General features: G+C 39.5%; 1 protein-coding gene across 1 annotated transcript in view; it reads left to right on the top strand.

Moving 5' to 3' along the window:
* The window catches only part of LOC100916736, a 71,594-nt gene that overhangs the window by 44,991 nt on the left and 14,098 nt on the right, over positions 1–12,505 (top strand). The window contains exons 4-5 of the mRNA XM_031968261.1: positions 3,326–3,415; positions 9,729–9,852. Coding sequence (XP_031824121.1) covers positions 3,326–3,415; positions 9,729–9,852 — 214 coding nt within the window. The remainder of the gene's footprint in view (positions 1–3,325; positions 3,416–9,728; positions 9,853–12,505) is intronic.

Raw genomic sequence — 12,505 nt, 5'->3', positions numbered from 1 at the left:
GTGTTTGATCCCATGCTGCCCAGTTTGTGCTTTCCTGGGAACCAAGAGATAGTGACTAGGGAGCAGGGGAGGGACCACATCTATTCCTTAGGAGACTGATGTTGATGGCTGTTGGGGAAGGAGTGGAGAGACACAGGAAGCAGAGACCAAATAGGAGGCTGCTAGAATTGTCCAGGAGAGAGGTGCTGAGGGTCTGAAAGAGGGGGAGAAAGGGCAGTGGAAGTAAATGCAAGGGGAGAGATGGGAAATTAAAATGGGCAGGACTTGGTAACTGATTGGATCTAAGATGGAGGGAGTCCAGGATGCTTCTGGCCTCCACACCATTGTGAGCAGTGGAACATGGGAATGCTAGCCCAGCTTCCTGCCTCAGTAGCTTGTAGGACCTCCTGAGGACCTCCTGCTGCTCTGTCAGCTGGTTCTGATGGGAGCAGATGCATCTATCTCTCAGTGCCCAGGAGGACACTGGGGTGGGGGGGAACGGTCCAGGTCCTTTCACTGGACTAATCTTGGGATGGAGTCACCACAAATGCAGTAATTAATATTCTGGTTCTTGCACTGTCAGTCCTTTCTCTGGAGGTAGACTGTAAGCTCCGGGAGGGTCAGGATGCTGCCTCCATGTTGGGAGAGTTTTAGCCATTCTTTTCTTTAGTTAATGATGCTGGAGAAGGTGTGCAACAAGCATGTGCCTTTGAAGGTATATGCATACATGTGTTTCCCTCATACTTAAACTGGGCATATATGTTGATATTGTATTATTTATAATCAACAAATTACACATTAAGTATTACATACATGTAAATTGTATAAATGTTATATTATAATAATATATAATTATGATGTATTACTGTAAAAGTATATATGTATGCATATGGCTGTAGATACACACATTATTTTTCTCCCAATAAGCTCCTTGAGGATGTGGCTGTTCCATTTTCACTTTTGTGTCACCGATACTTGGATCCTAATAGGTGTTGAACAAATCCTTGGCTATAACAGGGTTAAAGCAGTTTCAAAGTCATTTTATCGATGGCAGCTCACGCTCACACTCACACACACACTCAAACATGTATATTTATAACACATATATACTCTCACACACACACACTCACACATCACTAGGGAGAGTCTCCAGGAGCAAGTAGTGGCCAGGGGGGACTCCAGATCCATTCAGGGGCCTGGCCACAGTAGTGCCGAGCCCCTGGGCACTTTCCCTTTTGTCCTTGTGTAGGAATGTGCAAGTAAGTGCCCACACCTTGGACAAGGTGGCCTAGAACATCTGGTAACTAGTTAAAAAGTGATGAGCTGTGATTTGGTTCAGCCCGGAGCAGTGTGTCTGTCTACAGTGGCTGAGTCCCTCCCCTGTCCCTGCTGTAGGTGCCGGGGCACAGCCCACAAAAGTACACAGAGTTCTTGTGCAGGCCTGTGGCAGCACTTCCGGAATTCTCCTGTAAAACTCTGCCATTCTATTCACCTTTCTCTGAATCTCCCGGAAAAACCATGACCACCAAAGATTCCCCAAGTCCTCTGCCTCTGTTGTGAACCCGTAGCCTAGTTGTTTGTTTATTCCCTGGTCTGCAGGAACCTCCAATTTATCCCCTAGAAAGGATCAGGAAGTCAGTGAAATATCTCCCTTGTGACACAGTCTCACTGAGCAGTTTTGAATGTCTGACCAAGTTAATATGCAATCCCAAGAAGCGGTGATAAGATGTTTTATCTTTAATGTCTCACTAGGTAGGTATCTTGGGGCCTTAATGAATTGGGGCAAAGGTACTTACTTCAGTATCCAAGGATCATGAGATCCCAGAAGGAATGATGGCTGCAAAGGTCGTCTAGTCCAACATCCATCTGAATGAAAGTCTCCTCTCTGGTTCTCTGACGTGATTATTCTGGAAGTAGTCCAAAGAGGGGACCAGCCACCTCTCCTGGCAAGCCTTGCATTCTGGGATAGTTCTCCTCGATGGGAAGGTTTTCCTATTAGAAGAGCCTAAAATAGGCCTCTGTACAGCTTCTTCCCCTTGCTTGAGTTTCTGCCCACTGGGGATGGAACAAATGGAACAAATCTGCCTCTTCACGTGAAGACCCTTCCAGTATTTGAAGACAGCATCATCTTTAAAGTGAAGAAGTCTTCAAGGTCCCTTTCAGTCCTACTACTTTCAGCCAACGTCTTCCTGAGCCTTCTCTCCTCCAGGCTAAATATCTCTACTTCCTTTAGCTGATCACCATGGGGCATAATTTGTGTTGTCCTGCTGAGTCTCCTTTGGATGCCTCAAATGTCTTCTTGTCCTTCTTAAAATGTGTCACCGAGAAGAACTGAGCCCAGTGGCAGACATGTGCAGAGGAGGGCCAAATGATTCCCAGATACAATGTCCCTTAATGCACCTGAAAGGGGTACAGCAACACTTTGGGCTGCTCCAGAATACTGCAGGCAGATGCAGTTTGGAGTCCACTAAACCACATCTTTTCCAACTGAATTATGCATATTCCTTGACCCAGCTATATTGCTGCTGTCTGTGCCCCAAGGAAATTAAAGAGAGGGAAAGAATCCATAAAAATGTTTGTAACAGCCTTTTTTATGATATCAAAGAATTCAAAAATAAATTGAGGAATGAGTAAGTTAGGATGCATGAATGCAATGGAATACCCTCGTGTTATGAGAAATGATGGACATGATTTCAAATCAAAATCTTGGGGAGACTGATATGAACTGATTCAAAGTGGAATGAGAAGAGCTAGGAGAAAGAATGTAATAATAACAACATATGGTAAAGATAATCAACTTTGAAAGATAATAATTCAGAGTGCCTGGCACACAGTAGGTGCTTAATAAATGCTTGTCAGATTGAATTGTCATAAGCCACCATTATCTGATTTGCTCTAAGCAAAGGTCAGGTTCAACAGCCCAAGGTCTGTGAGATTCCTTGACTTAGTAAGGCTCTAGCAGAAATTCTACCTGACCCTGAAATTAGACTTTGGCACAGGATTGATTCTGGGTAATGATGATGAAATGATGGTGAATAGATTTTGGTAATGATGGTCAGTGGCTGTGATTAATGTTCTTTTCTCTCTCTTCTCTTCTCTTCTCCTCCCTTCCCTTTTCCTTCTCTCTCTCTTTTTCTCTCTATGTCTCTATCTCTGTCTTTGTGTCTTTCTGTATTTCTGTCTCTGTCACTTTATTTCTGTCTCTCTGTCTCTCTGTCTCTCTTTCTGTCTCTATTTCTCTTTGTCACTGTCCCTCTGTGTATGTGTGTGTGTATCTCTGTGGTGTCTCTCTGTGTATCTCTGTCTCTGTCTCTCTGTCGCTTTTCCTTCCCCATTCCCCACCCAGGCTCTCCATGGATTTTTCATTGCAGTCACTGCCGATGGATATATCTTCTATGTCTCACCTACTGTTCAGGACTACCTGGGATTTCATCAGGTCAGTTGTGGTTACCTTTTGAGTTTCCCCCCCTTATTAAAATTTAACTTAATATGAAAAGAGCATTGGAAGAGGCTTATAGCACCCTACAGCTAGAACCAGAAGGGACCATAAAGATTATTAAACCCTTTCTTTTTACATATGGGGAAATGAAGTGATGCTATTTGCCTAGGAATACATAGATTTTACATGGGGCTGGGAAGGAACTACAAGACAACTTATTGCAACATATAATTAAATATGTAAATGATAGATATCCATAAAGCATTTTCCAAATTATATTATAATTAATTATTATTTATAGATGAGGAAACTGAAAACAATCAGCTCACCCTGAAATCCATCTGCAAAATGAGGGGTTGGACAAATAGTCTTTCAGCTCTGGATCATGATATTTTGCAAACAATCCCTATGCTTCTCCCTGGCTATTGGGGGTGGGATCCCTCTACTATTTCCTGACCACTGGATCCTTGTGTTTTATCGAGTTTCAGGTCTTGGTTGCATCCATTTGAATTCCAGGATTTGGCCCATTTTTCCCCGTGTGAATATTTTGTAGCCATATACCACTACTAGCGGACACTAGAAAATGACAGCAATCTTTGCATTAGTTCTTTGTTTTCAACCATGTTGGAAGAGCAAACTTATTGAGACCTAGGAATGAGATGTCCTTCTGATGCTCGTGGATCCCATTCCAGAGTATGTATCCTCTTCTACTAGGCAGCTTTCAAACAGCTGAGCTTCAGAATCTCCCTTATCATTAGGACCAAAATTAGACAACTGGAACTCATTATTCTTCATTAATAAACAGATGACAAATCATTATACTACATATACAAGTTACTAAATATCTCCAATAAGATTATTAGTTTACCAAATATTACTCCAATAAGTAAAACAATGTATATGGTTCTAGACCCCAAGAATCATTACTGACAAAATGATCATCCTTGATCACGTGGATGGAACACTGATGGAACATTTTAAAGAATGGTATTAAGAGAAATAATGATATTAAATTGTCTTCATATCTAAATTCTGTGGAATGAAATACCCTAAAAAGATGCCGATCTATTAGTTAAAATAAATAAATAGCATATAGGGACATGTCATCCTGTTTGCTGCTGCAGCTGTCCACAAGACAATTTTAGGGAATCTAGAGGAGAGCCTGCTAATTATAATTAGTATTAGTATGATATTGTCGTTCACTTACAAAAATCAGTTATCTCATTCACCTGTACAATAGTTTGCCACTCACTAAAGAGTAAAACCAATAGAGCTATAATTTGGCCCAGGACTGCTTGCCTCTGAACTTTTTCAAACATAAAGATGAGAATGCAAAAATGATGCTGGTGATGGTATTGTCTTCATGTTTACCTTTGACACAATAAAATAGCTGACAGTGGATCCAGTCAAACTTAATGTTGACAAAACTGTCAACCTCAAGACACCTAGATTAGTGCTTCTTCATCAAAAAGGAGGAAGAAGACTGGCAAATGTTCTCAGGAAACAGGATAAAAAAGTTGGAAATTTTGGAACAGAGACCTTACTTCACAAAGCAGTAATAAATAACAACAGCATATTTTTGTGCCATTGTATTTCTCAAATGGAAGTTAGGTGAAGCCCATGGAATGGCTCTCAGTGGGTGACATTCACTAGAAATCAGCCCAAAGTCCATTAACCCAGAATCATGGCACAAATTACTGTAGCGTGAAGATTTGTTTATAGAAGTCGAGTTGTTTGTGAGAGAAATTGAGGATCTAAGCAATTAGAAATTGTAGAGGACTTTCCATAAATAGTCCCTGACTGACTGATCAATGAAGAGCTTGCAGTGATGTGCTAGAAAACTGTGAAATGCAGAAATAGTGAGCGGCTAGCAAGAAGGACGTTTTTAGGTGTTCAGAATTCTACACCAGATGATCACTATATTCTGTAAACTAGAGAGTGACAAGTTCCTATGCGATACAAATTTCCATCATTCTTGGGAATTCAAATAATAAACCAAACTAGAACTGGGACATCACTGAAGACAGAATTGCTATTCAGAACTGCCTGAACATAACCCTTTCAAAAATTAAAGAGCAACATGTTAATAGATACTGTCATAGCAAATATTTTAAGCTTCCAAACTATTTGGGATGAGAATCAGTCAAAATATTGAGGCTCAGTGGAAGCACTCTAAGGCACTGAAATATGTACATACCCAATGTCTTATGTGCTCCTTGAGTTGTCTTATGGATATTATTGTTATTCTGTTGAGAATAAGCTTATATCCTGATATTCTCATTCTTTTATGAAAAGCAGCCATTTTGTCCATCTAGCAGTAAGTCCATGGAATATTAAAGATTGAAACAAAGTAATAGCAGGATAGTGACTTGATTTTTTACCATTTTTGTCTGAATCGCATTAAAAAAGATGAGAACCAAATAAAAATGAAAATTGCAACCATGATAATAGTAACACAACTAAACATTTGTATCTGTATCTATAAAGTTTACAAAGTGCCTTTCAGACGTGGCAACAATTAAATTTGGTAGCAGTTTAGTTCACAGATTGTGAACAAGTATCTAATATATGCCATACATAGTACTAGGTGCTGGGATTAAGAAGGCAAAAGTCAAGGCAGTTCTTGCCTCAAAAAAGTTCAAGTCCACTGGGGGATACATCATGTGTACAAAATGTAAAGAAAGTAATTGGGGAGGGCCATCAATGAGTAGAAAAATTAGGAGGTGATGCTATGGTAAAGACTGGAGAGAACTAAAGATTCCAAGAGTTAAAGATGAAGAAGTACAAAAGATAAAATAGCATGTACAGAAAAATTAAGCCAGTGGTTTGAATGACATGTAGTGTGCACGTCAACGAAGGCAAATCATTCCAAAAAGATATGTTGAAATGAGATTGTGAAGGCCTTTGGATGACTAATAGGAGAGTTTGTATTTTATCCTAGAAACATTTCATCCTAGGCTATTGAATCTTCTTGAGCTGAGGAATAACATGGTCAGATCTGGCATTGGGGATATTCATTTAGCATTGTGCAGAGGAAGGAATTAACAGGGGATGTATTTGAATCAGAGGGACTGATTAATACATCAATCAATTAATTAACATTTTAATGCCTACTATGTTCCAGGCATGGTGCTAAGCACTGGGGATACAAAAAAAAGATCAAAGACAATTTCTGCACTCATGAAGTATATGATTTAGTGGGGGGGGGAGATCAACATGTAAATAAATACATACAAATAAATTATATTCAGGATATATTGGAAATAATTAAAAGGTCAAGGCCCTAGAATCAAGACAGGTTTGGAAAGGCTTCCTGTAAGAGATAAGCTCTTAGTAAGGTCTTGAAGGAAGCCAGGGAAATAGTAGGTGATGAGGAGGGGCACCATCCCAGGCATGGAAAGATGTTTAGAGAAAATGCCCCAAACCAAGAGATAGAGTGTCTTGTTTATGTAATAAATCCATGTCACTGGATCAGAGTTATTAAGGAGTAAAGTATAAAAAGACTGTAAAAGTAGGAAAGGGCTAAGTTATGAAGGACTTTGAATGCCAAACAAATTTTTTTATTTGATCTTGGAGGCAATAGAGAACCACTGGAGATAATTAAATAGGGAAGGTGAAGGATAGATTATATGACTGGACCTGAGTTTTAGAAAAATCACTTCTTTGAGCTCTTGAATGGAGGATGCATAGAAATGGGGAGAAACTTGAGATAGACTTATTAGCAGGCTATTTATTGCATGGATTAATAAAAGATTAGCACTCGAGAACTGACAGTGTCAGAGGTGAGAATGGGATGTATTCAAAAGTTGTTTGGAAGTTGAAATGACAACTTGACAATATATTGAATATTGGAGGTGGGAAATTGTGAAGAGCTAAAGATAACTTTTTGGTTGTGAACCTAGAGAACTAGGAGGATGGTATTACTCTTTCTAATGATAGGGAAGTAATGGGGTGAGGGAGAAAGTTAATGAGTTCAGTTTTGGACACATCTTGTGTAAGCAATTTACTAGATATACATGTTTGAGAGGTCTGAAAAGTAGTTGAAAATGCAAGATCGGAGAAGTTGGGGCAGAGAAGTTGGGGCAGGATATAAGATCTGAGAATCATCAGTATAGAGATGGTAATCAAATATGGGAAAACTAAAGAGATAGATGAGTCAAGTAGTACAGAGGAAGAGCAGAAGAGGGCCCAGGATGTAGTGCTGAGGGGCGTACAGTTCTGTTTGAGGCTTTAGCAGAGCACATTAAGAATGAGTGCTCAGATAATTTGGATGAAACCAAGAGAAAGTGGAGGCTGTTTCAATATACCTGACAAAAGATGAAAAAGATATAAATTGGTGGCTCAATCGATGAAGAAAATGGCGTGATGGCATTTAATGATAATAATGGCATTTCTTACATTATTGTTCTAGTGTTCAGGTTTACTAACTTGTCATATTCTTCTGGAAGAGCTAAAATTCTTACATTCTCTATATATCCTGTCTCTGAGATCATTGTTTTGCTTGTGTAGAGATCATGTTTTCTTTGAACATTACTGGGTTTTGCTTTTCTTCTTGCAGATTGGTCTTTAATTCTATGAATTTGTGTTTTTTTTAAATTTGAAAACAGTTTTCACCACAGTCAAGTTTTTTGTATTCTGCTTATTCTTTTTATTATAATAACTTTTTATTGACAGATCTGCTTATTCTTTTATTGTTTATTTATCTATCTTGCTGTGTGAGACATATATTTTGTTTTCACAATTCTTCTTTCTCTCTGAAACCAATTGGGAATATCCTGCTATGATTACAATCCAGCCATAAGCTGCTCAGCCTCATCAGCTGTGTGTGTGTATGAATGTGTGTGTGCTCACATACAGACATATATTGTATATACATATTATATGTAAATATGTGTATATGCACACCCATTTTCCTTTGTCTTACATCATATAGTCTTTCTTTTTAAAAAACATTTATTTATTTATTTTAATTTACTTAAAGCTTTTTATTTACAAAATATTTGCATAGGTAATTTTTCAACACTGACCCTTGCAAAACCTTCTGTTCCAAATTTCCCCCTCCTTCCCTCCGCTCCCTCCTCTAGATGGCAGACAGTCGAATGTACACCATATAGTCTTAAATATTTGAGGAGGCCATATTCCCTTTTATTAAGATCCACACTATTGGTTTATCTATTTGTGCTCAAGTTCTTTAAATGAGTCATTTTCCTCTTGCCTTTGGTAATTTCAGTGTTTTTAATCCCTTTATTCTCCTATTGCTCAGTTTTTGACTCTTTCTCCCTTGTTGATGCTTTCCCTGAGGGCTAGTCTTCAAAGTTGTCTCAGCTTCCTCTCACAATGGGAAAGTCACTTTTCTCTGATATATGTTTCAAGTGACTTCAGGGAAACAAAACTGGCCTGATTTATACACAAACACACACACACACACACACAGTAAGTCAGGATCCGAGTTCAAATCCAGCTACTAGTTATGTGACACTGAGTCATTTAACCACTGTTTATCTCAGTTTTCCATCTATGAAATGGGGAGAACAGTAAGAATAAGATAATTGTAATACCCTTAGCACAGTGCTAGGCATGTATAGCAAGTGCTGTTGTTGTTATTATTATCTTTGGACTCCCTGCCCAGGACACTGCCTTTTCCTTTGAATTCTTGTTCTCTATCTCTTCCCTTTCCATTTCTTCTGTAAATTAATTATGAGGACAGGTGGTTAATTTTTGATTTTATGAGGAAATCAAGTCGGAGCCACTAAAACCTGTTAAAGTACTTGTTGTACCGTCAAGTCCTGGGAGAATAGACTCCCATGTACAATCCTTTGTCTTTCCTGAAAGCCTAATGACTCATTTTCCTCCATAGAGGACAGAGGCGATGAATCACGTGGGGCAACATGAGAAGAACACAGATGTAGGATCCCTGAGCTCTTTGATATCAGTGCATAACTATTAGTCAGGGAACAGTAAATCTTACACCCATTCTCTTGAGTTCCTGGAGAAGAAATCTGCCTCCCTTTTCACAAGGAGATAGAGACTACTGGGACAGAAAAGTTCACGGTCATTGTATTAAATGTTTGTCCTTAATTGCTTTTGTCACTAGGGAATTTCCATTAAGTGTCTATAATTTTGGGGAGAGGGTTGAAATAGTTTTTACATAAATAAAAAACATCAGTAAACCATTTTGAAATAAGCCATTTTAGAATGCCTTCCTTGCAGTTCTCTCGCTAGCGGTTTCCCTTGCTTGTCCCTTGGGTTGGCTTCAGAAAACATAAGAAGCCCCTCCAAGAGGCCAGCACTTTTGCCTTGATTCTTGCAGTCAGACATCATTTACCAGAGCGTGTTTGAGCTGATCCACACCGATGACAGGGCCATGTTCCGCTGCCAGCTGCACTGGTCCCTGAACCCCCCATCATTCAGGGAAGCGGAGCAGGACTCCAGCTGTGAGTATCTGAGATATCAGCTTACTTAGAAATTATTTTGTAAATGTGGGGAGACGTGAAACCATTCTGCTTTCTTATGGTAGCAACATAAATCAGCGTCTTGGATGAATTTGGACCTTATAGCTTCCCAGTCAAGGGATGCTTAACCTCTGCTCTGTACTTGAATAGATGAATTCAAAAACCAATTGAAGACTGGCTCGATGCCAGCTTAGAAGGATGTCCTAGAGCGCCCCAGGGATTGATTCTTGGTCTTTATTCTGTTACAGATTTTTTTTCCTCAGTGACTTGGCTAAAGGCACAGACAGGATGCTTTTCATATTTGCAGGTTACATCAAGTGAGGAAGTTCAGGTTAATGCATTAGATTGTAGAGTTTGTAGCCAAAAGTAATAGGCTAGAACACTTTATGTAGTAAAAGGAAATTTAATGAGGATAAACACAAAGTTTCCATCTTGGTTCAAAACATCAACTTCTTAAGTACAAGATGTGGAAGAGGGCCAACAACATCTGTTTCTGAAAAAAGATTTTGGGGTTTTCTGGATTATAAATTCAATATGAGTCAAGTATATATGACAGCCCCCAAACCTAGTCCTAAGAGTCTTTGGCTGCATTAAAAATAGTTCTAGTTTGCTGGGATTCATAAAGAATTTAAAGATTTGCCAAAAGGAAGGATAGAGGTGATAGTTTTCTTTCATTCTATGTTTTCATCACATCTGAAGCATTGTTTTGTTCTGATCGCCACATTAGAAGGAGGACATCGGTAAGCTGAAGAATGTCCACAGGAGGGTGAGCAGGGCGAGAAAGGTCTTTAAGCTCTTGCTTTAGGAGGACTGGGGTAGGGCTCCTTTGGAGGAGAGAAGACTCAGAAGACATAAGATCTGGCTTCTAGGATTCAAAAGGATGTTACCTGAAAGTAGGGATTAATCTTGTTTTCTTTAGCCCCAGAGGATAGAACGAAAAGTGATGGGTAGAAGTAATTGAGAGTAGATGTAGATTTCAAGTCAGGAAAACCTCCACGCAATGAAAGCTTGGGGTGTTGGTAGGTTCCCTCTCACCGGAGATCCCCAAGCCCAGGCTACACAATCACTTTTCAGCTATCTTGAAAAGAGGATTCTTGTTCCAGCATCAATTAAACGAGATAGTCTCGAAGGCCCTGTTAACTCTGGGATACAGAACGATGATTTCATTAATACAGACACTTCCTTAACTGCAAACTGATGTTTGCTTTGTCTAACCCTATACAACTGACATAAGTAGTCCCCAATGGACCTACACAACACACTAGACTTGTTATTCTAATGCTTTTGAGCTCTCATTTGCTCTTCTGTCCCTACAGTCTCTCATTATCATAAGATGACCCCATTACCTTTCCCCCTGCACACACCTCCTTGAGAATTCTTTGTGCCTTGCTTCTCACACATGTCATTCTGCCTGGCTTTGTTACCTCCATTTAGGGGTCTTTCTATTGTCATTTGACTTGTTTGTCATTTTGATTCTTTTGATGTCATGGCACTTTGTGATTTTTCCACGTGGAAGGAGGGAAGGGAAAGCGGGAGGAAGGAAGGAAGGGAAAGAGGGAGAAAGGAAGAAAGGGAAGAAGAGAAGGAAGTAAAACAGCATTTTTAAGCATTTACTCAGTCCCAGGCACTGTGCTAAATGCTTCACAAATATTTTCTCATTTGATTCTCACAAGAGCCTGACAGGTACATAGGTGCTACTTATATCCTCATTTTATATCTGAGAACACAGAGGCAGACAGAGATTAAGTGACTTGCCCAGGGTCACACAGCTAGTTAGTGTCAGAGACCAGATTTGGACTCAGGTTTTCCTATATCCAGCTGCAATGCTCTGTCTGTGATACCACCTAACTACCTCCATAGAGCATTTAGGACAATATAATTATGTTAGAGCTGGGATTCTGTGACCACAAGCTGCTGAGGATCATGGACAAAACTGATGTCCTTCCCAGATATGATCCCATCGTTGTGCCCTGTGATGGTCTGTTCTCGTCCAGCTCATTCACCATCTCCAAGACACACTTCAATGTGGAGTTATTCACTCATCTATTGTACGGGCAATCTTGAAAGTCATCATTTTTCATCCACTTATTTGTCCAAGGTGGAAGGACCAATGGCCTCCTTTTGAGTTTATGTGACTTTATTGAGAAAGCTTCATGTGTTTCAGTTGTACTTTCCTCCACAAAGCAACAAATCCTGTCATTAACAGAAAATCCTCCTTTTATTTGAGGTTTTCGAAGATCCCTCCCTTCCCATGACCCTGATGCTGAGCCACTTTGGGTAAATTTACCTCATTGGAGGTTACTACCCAACAAAATTGTGAAAAAAAGTTTTGTTTTATTTAGCCAGTTGCATTATCTTGAAATTAGTATTTATTTTTTCTTCCTCCTTCCTTCTCTTCCCTTCTCCAAAAAAAGTAAAACAAAACCATTGTAACAGAGCCAATGGTTTCATAATCCAGCTCAGTCTTGGATTCTCTCTATTGCTCAGTAAGTGCTGTGACCGCAATGCTCTTGATGCATTGACTTGACCATTTTATTTTTGGTATATATACAAATAGTATATATGCTTACAATTCTGGGTAATGCTAGAAACTTGACAGGACTTATGAGTCCTGAGATCTATTTGTGGTTATAAA

The sequence above is a fragment of the Sarcophilus harrisii genome, chromosome 4 (assembly GCF_902635505.1).
Source record: "Sarcophilus harrisii chromosome 4, mSarHar1.11, whole genome shotgun sequence".
Lineage (NCBI taxonomy): Eukaryota > Metazoa > Chordata > Mammalia > Dasyuromorphia > Dasyuridae > Sarcophilus > Sarcophilus harrisii.
The sequence above is the reverse complement of the archived record's forward strand: the minus strand, read 5'-3'. Positions and strand labels throughout refer to the sequence as shown.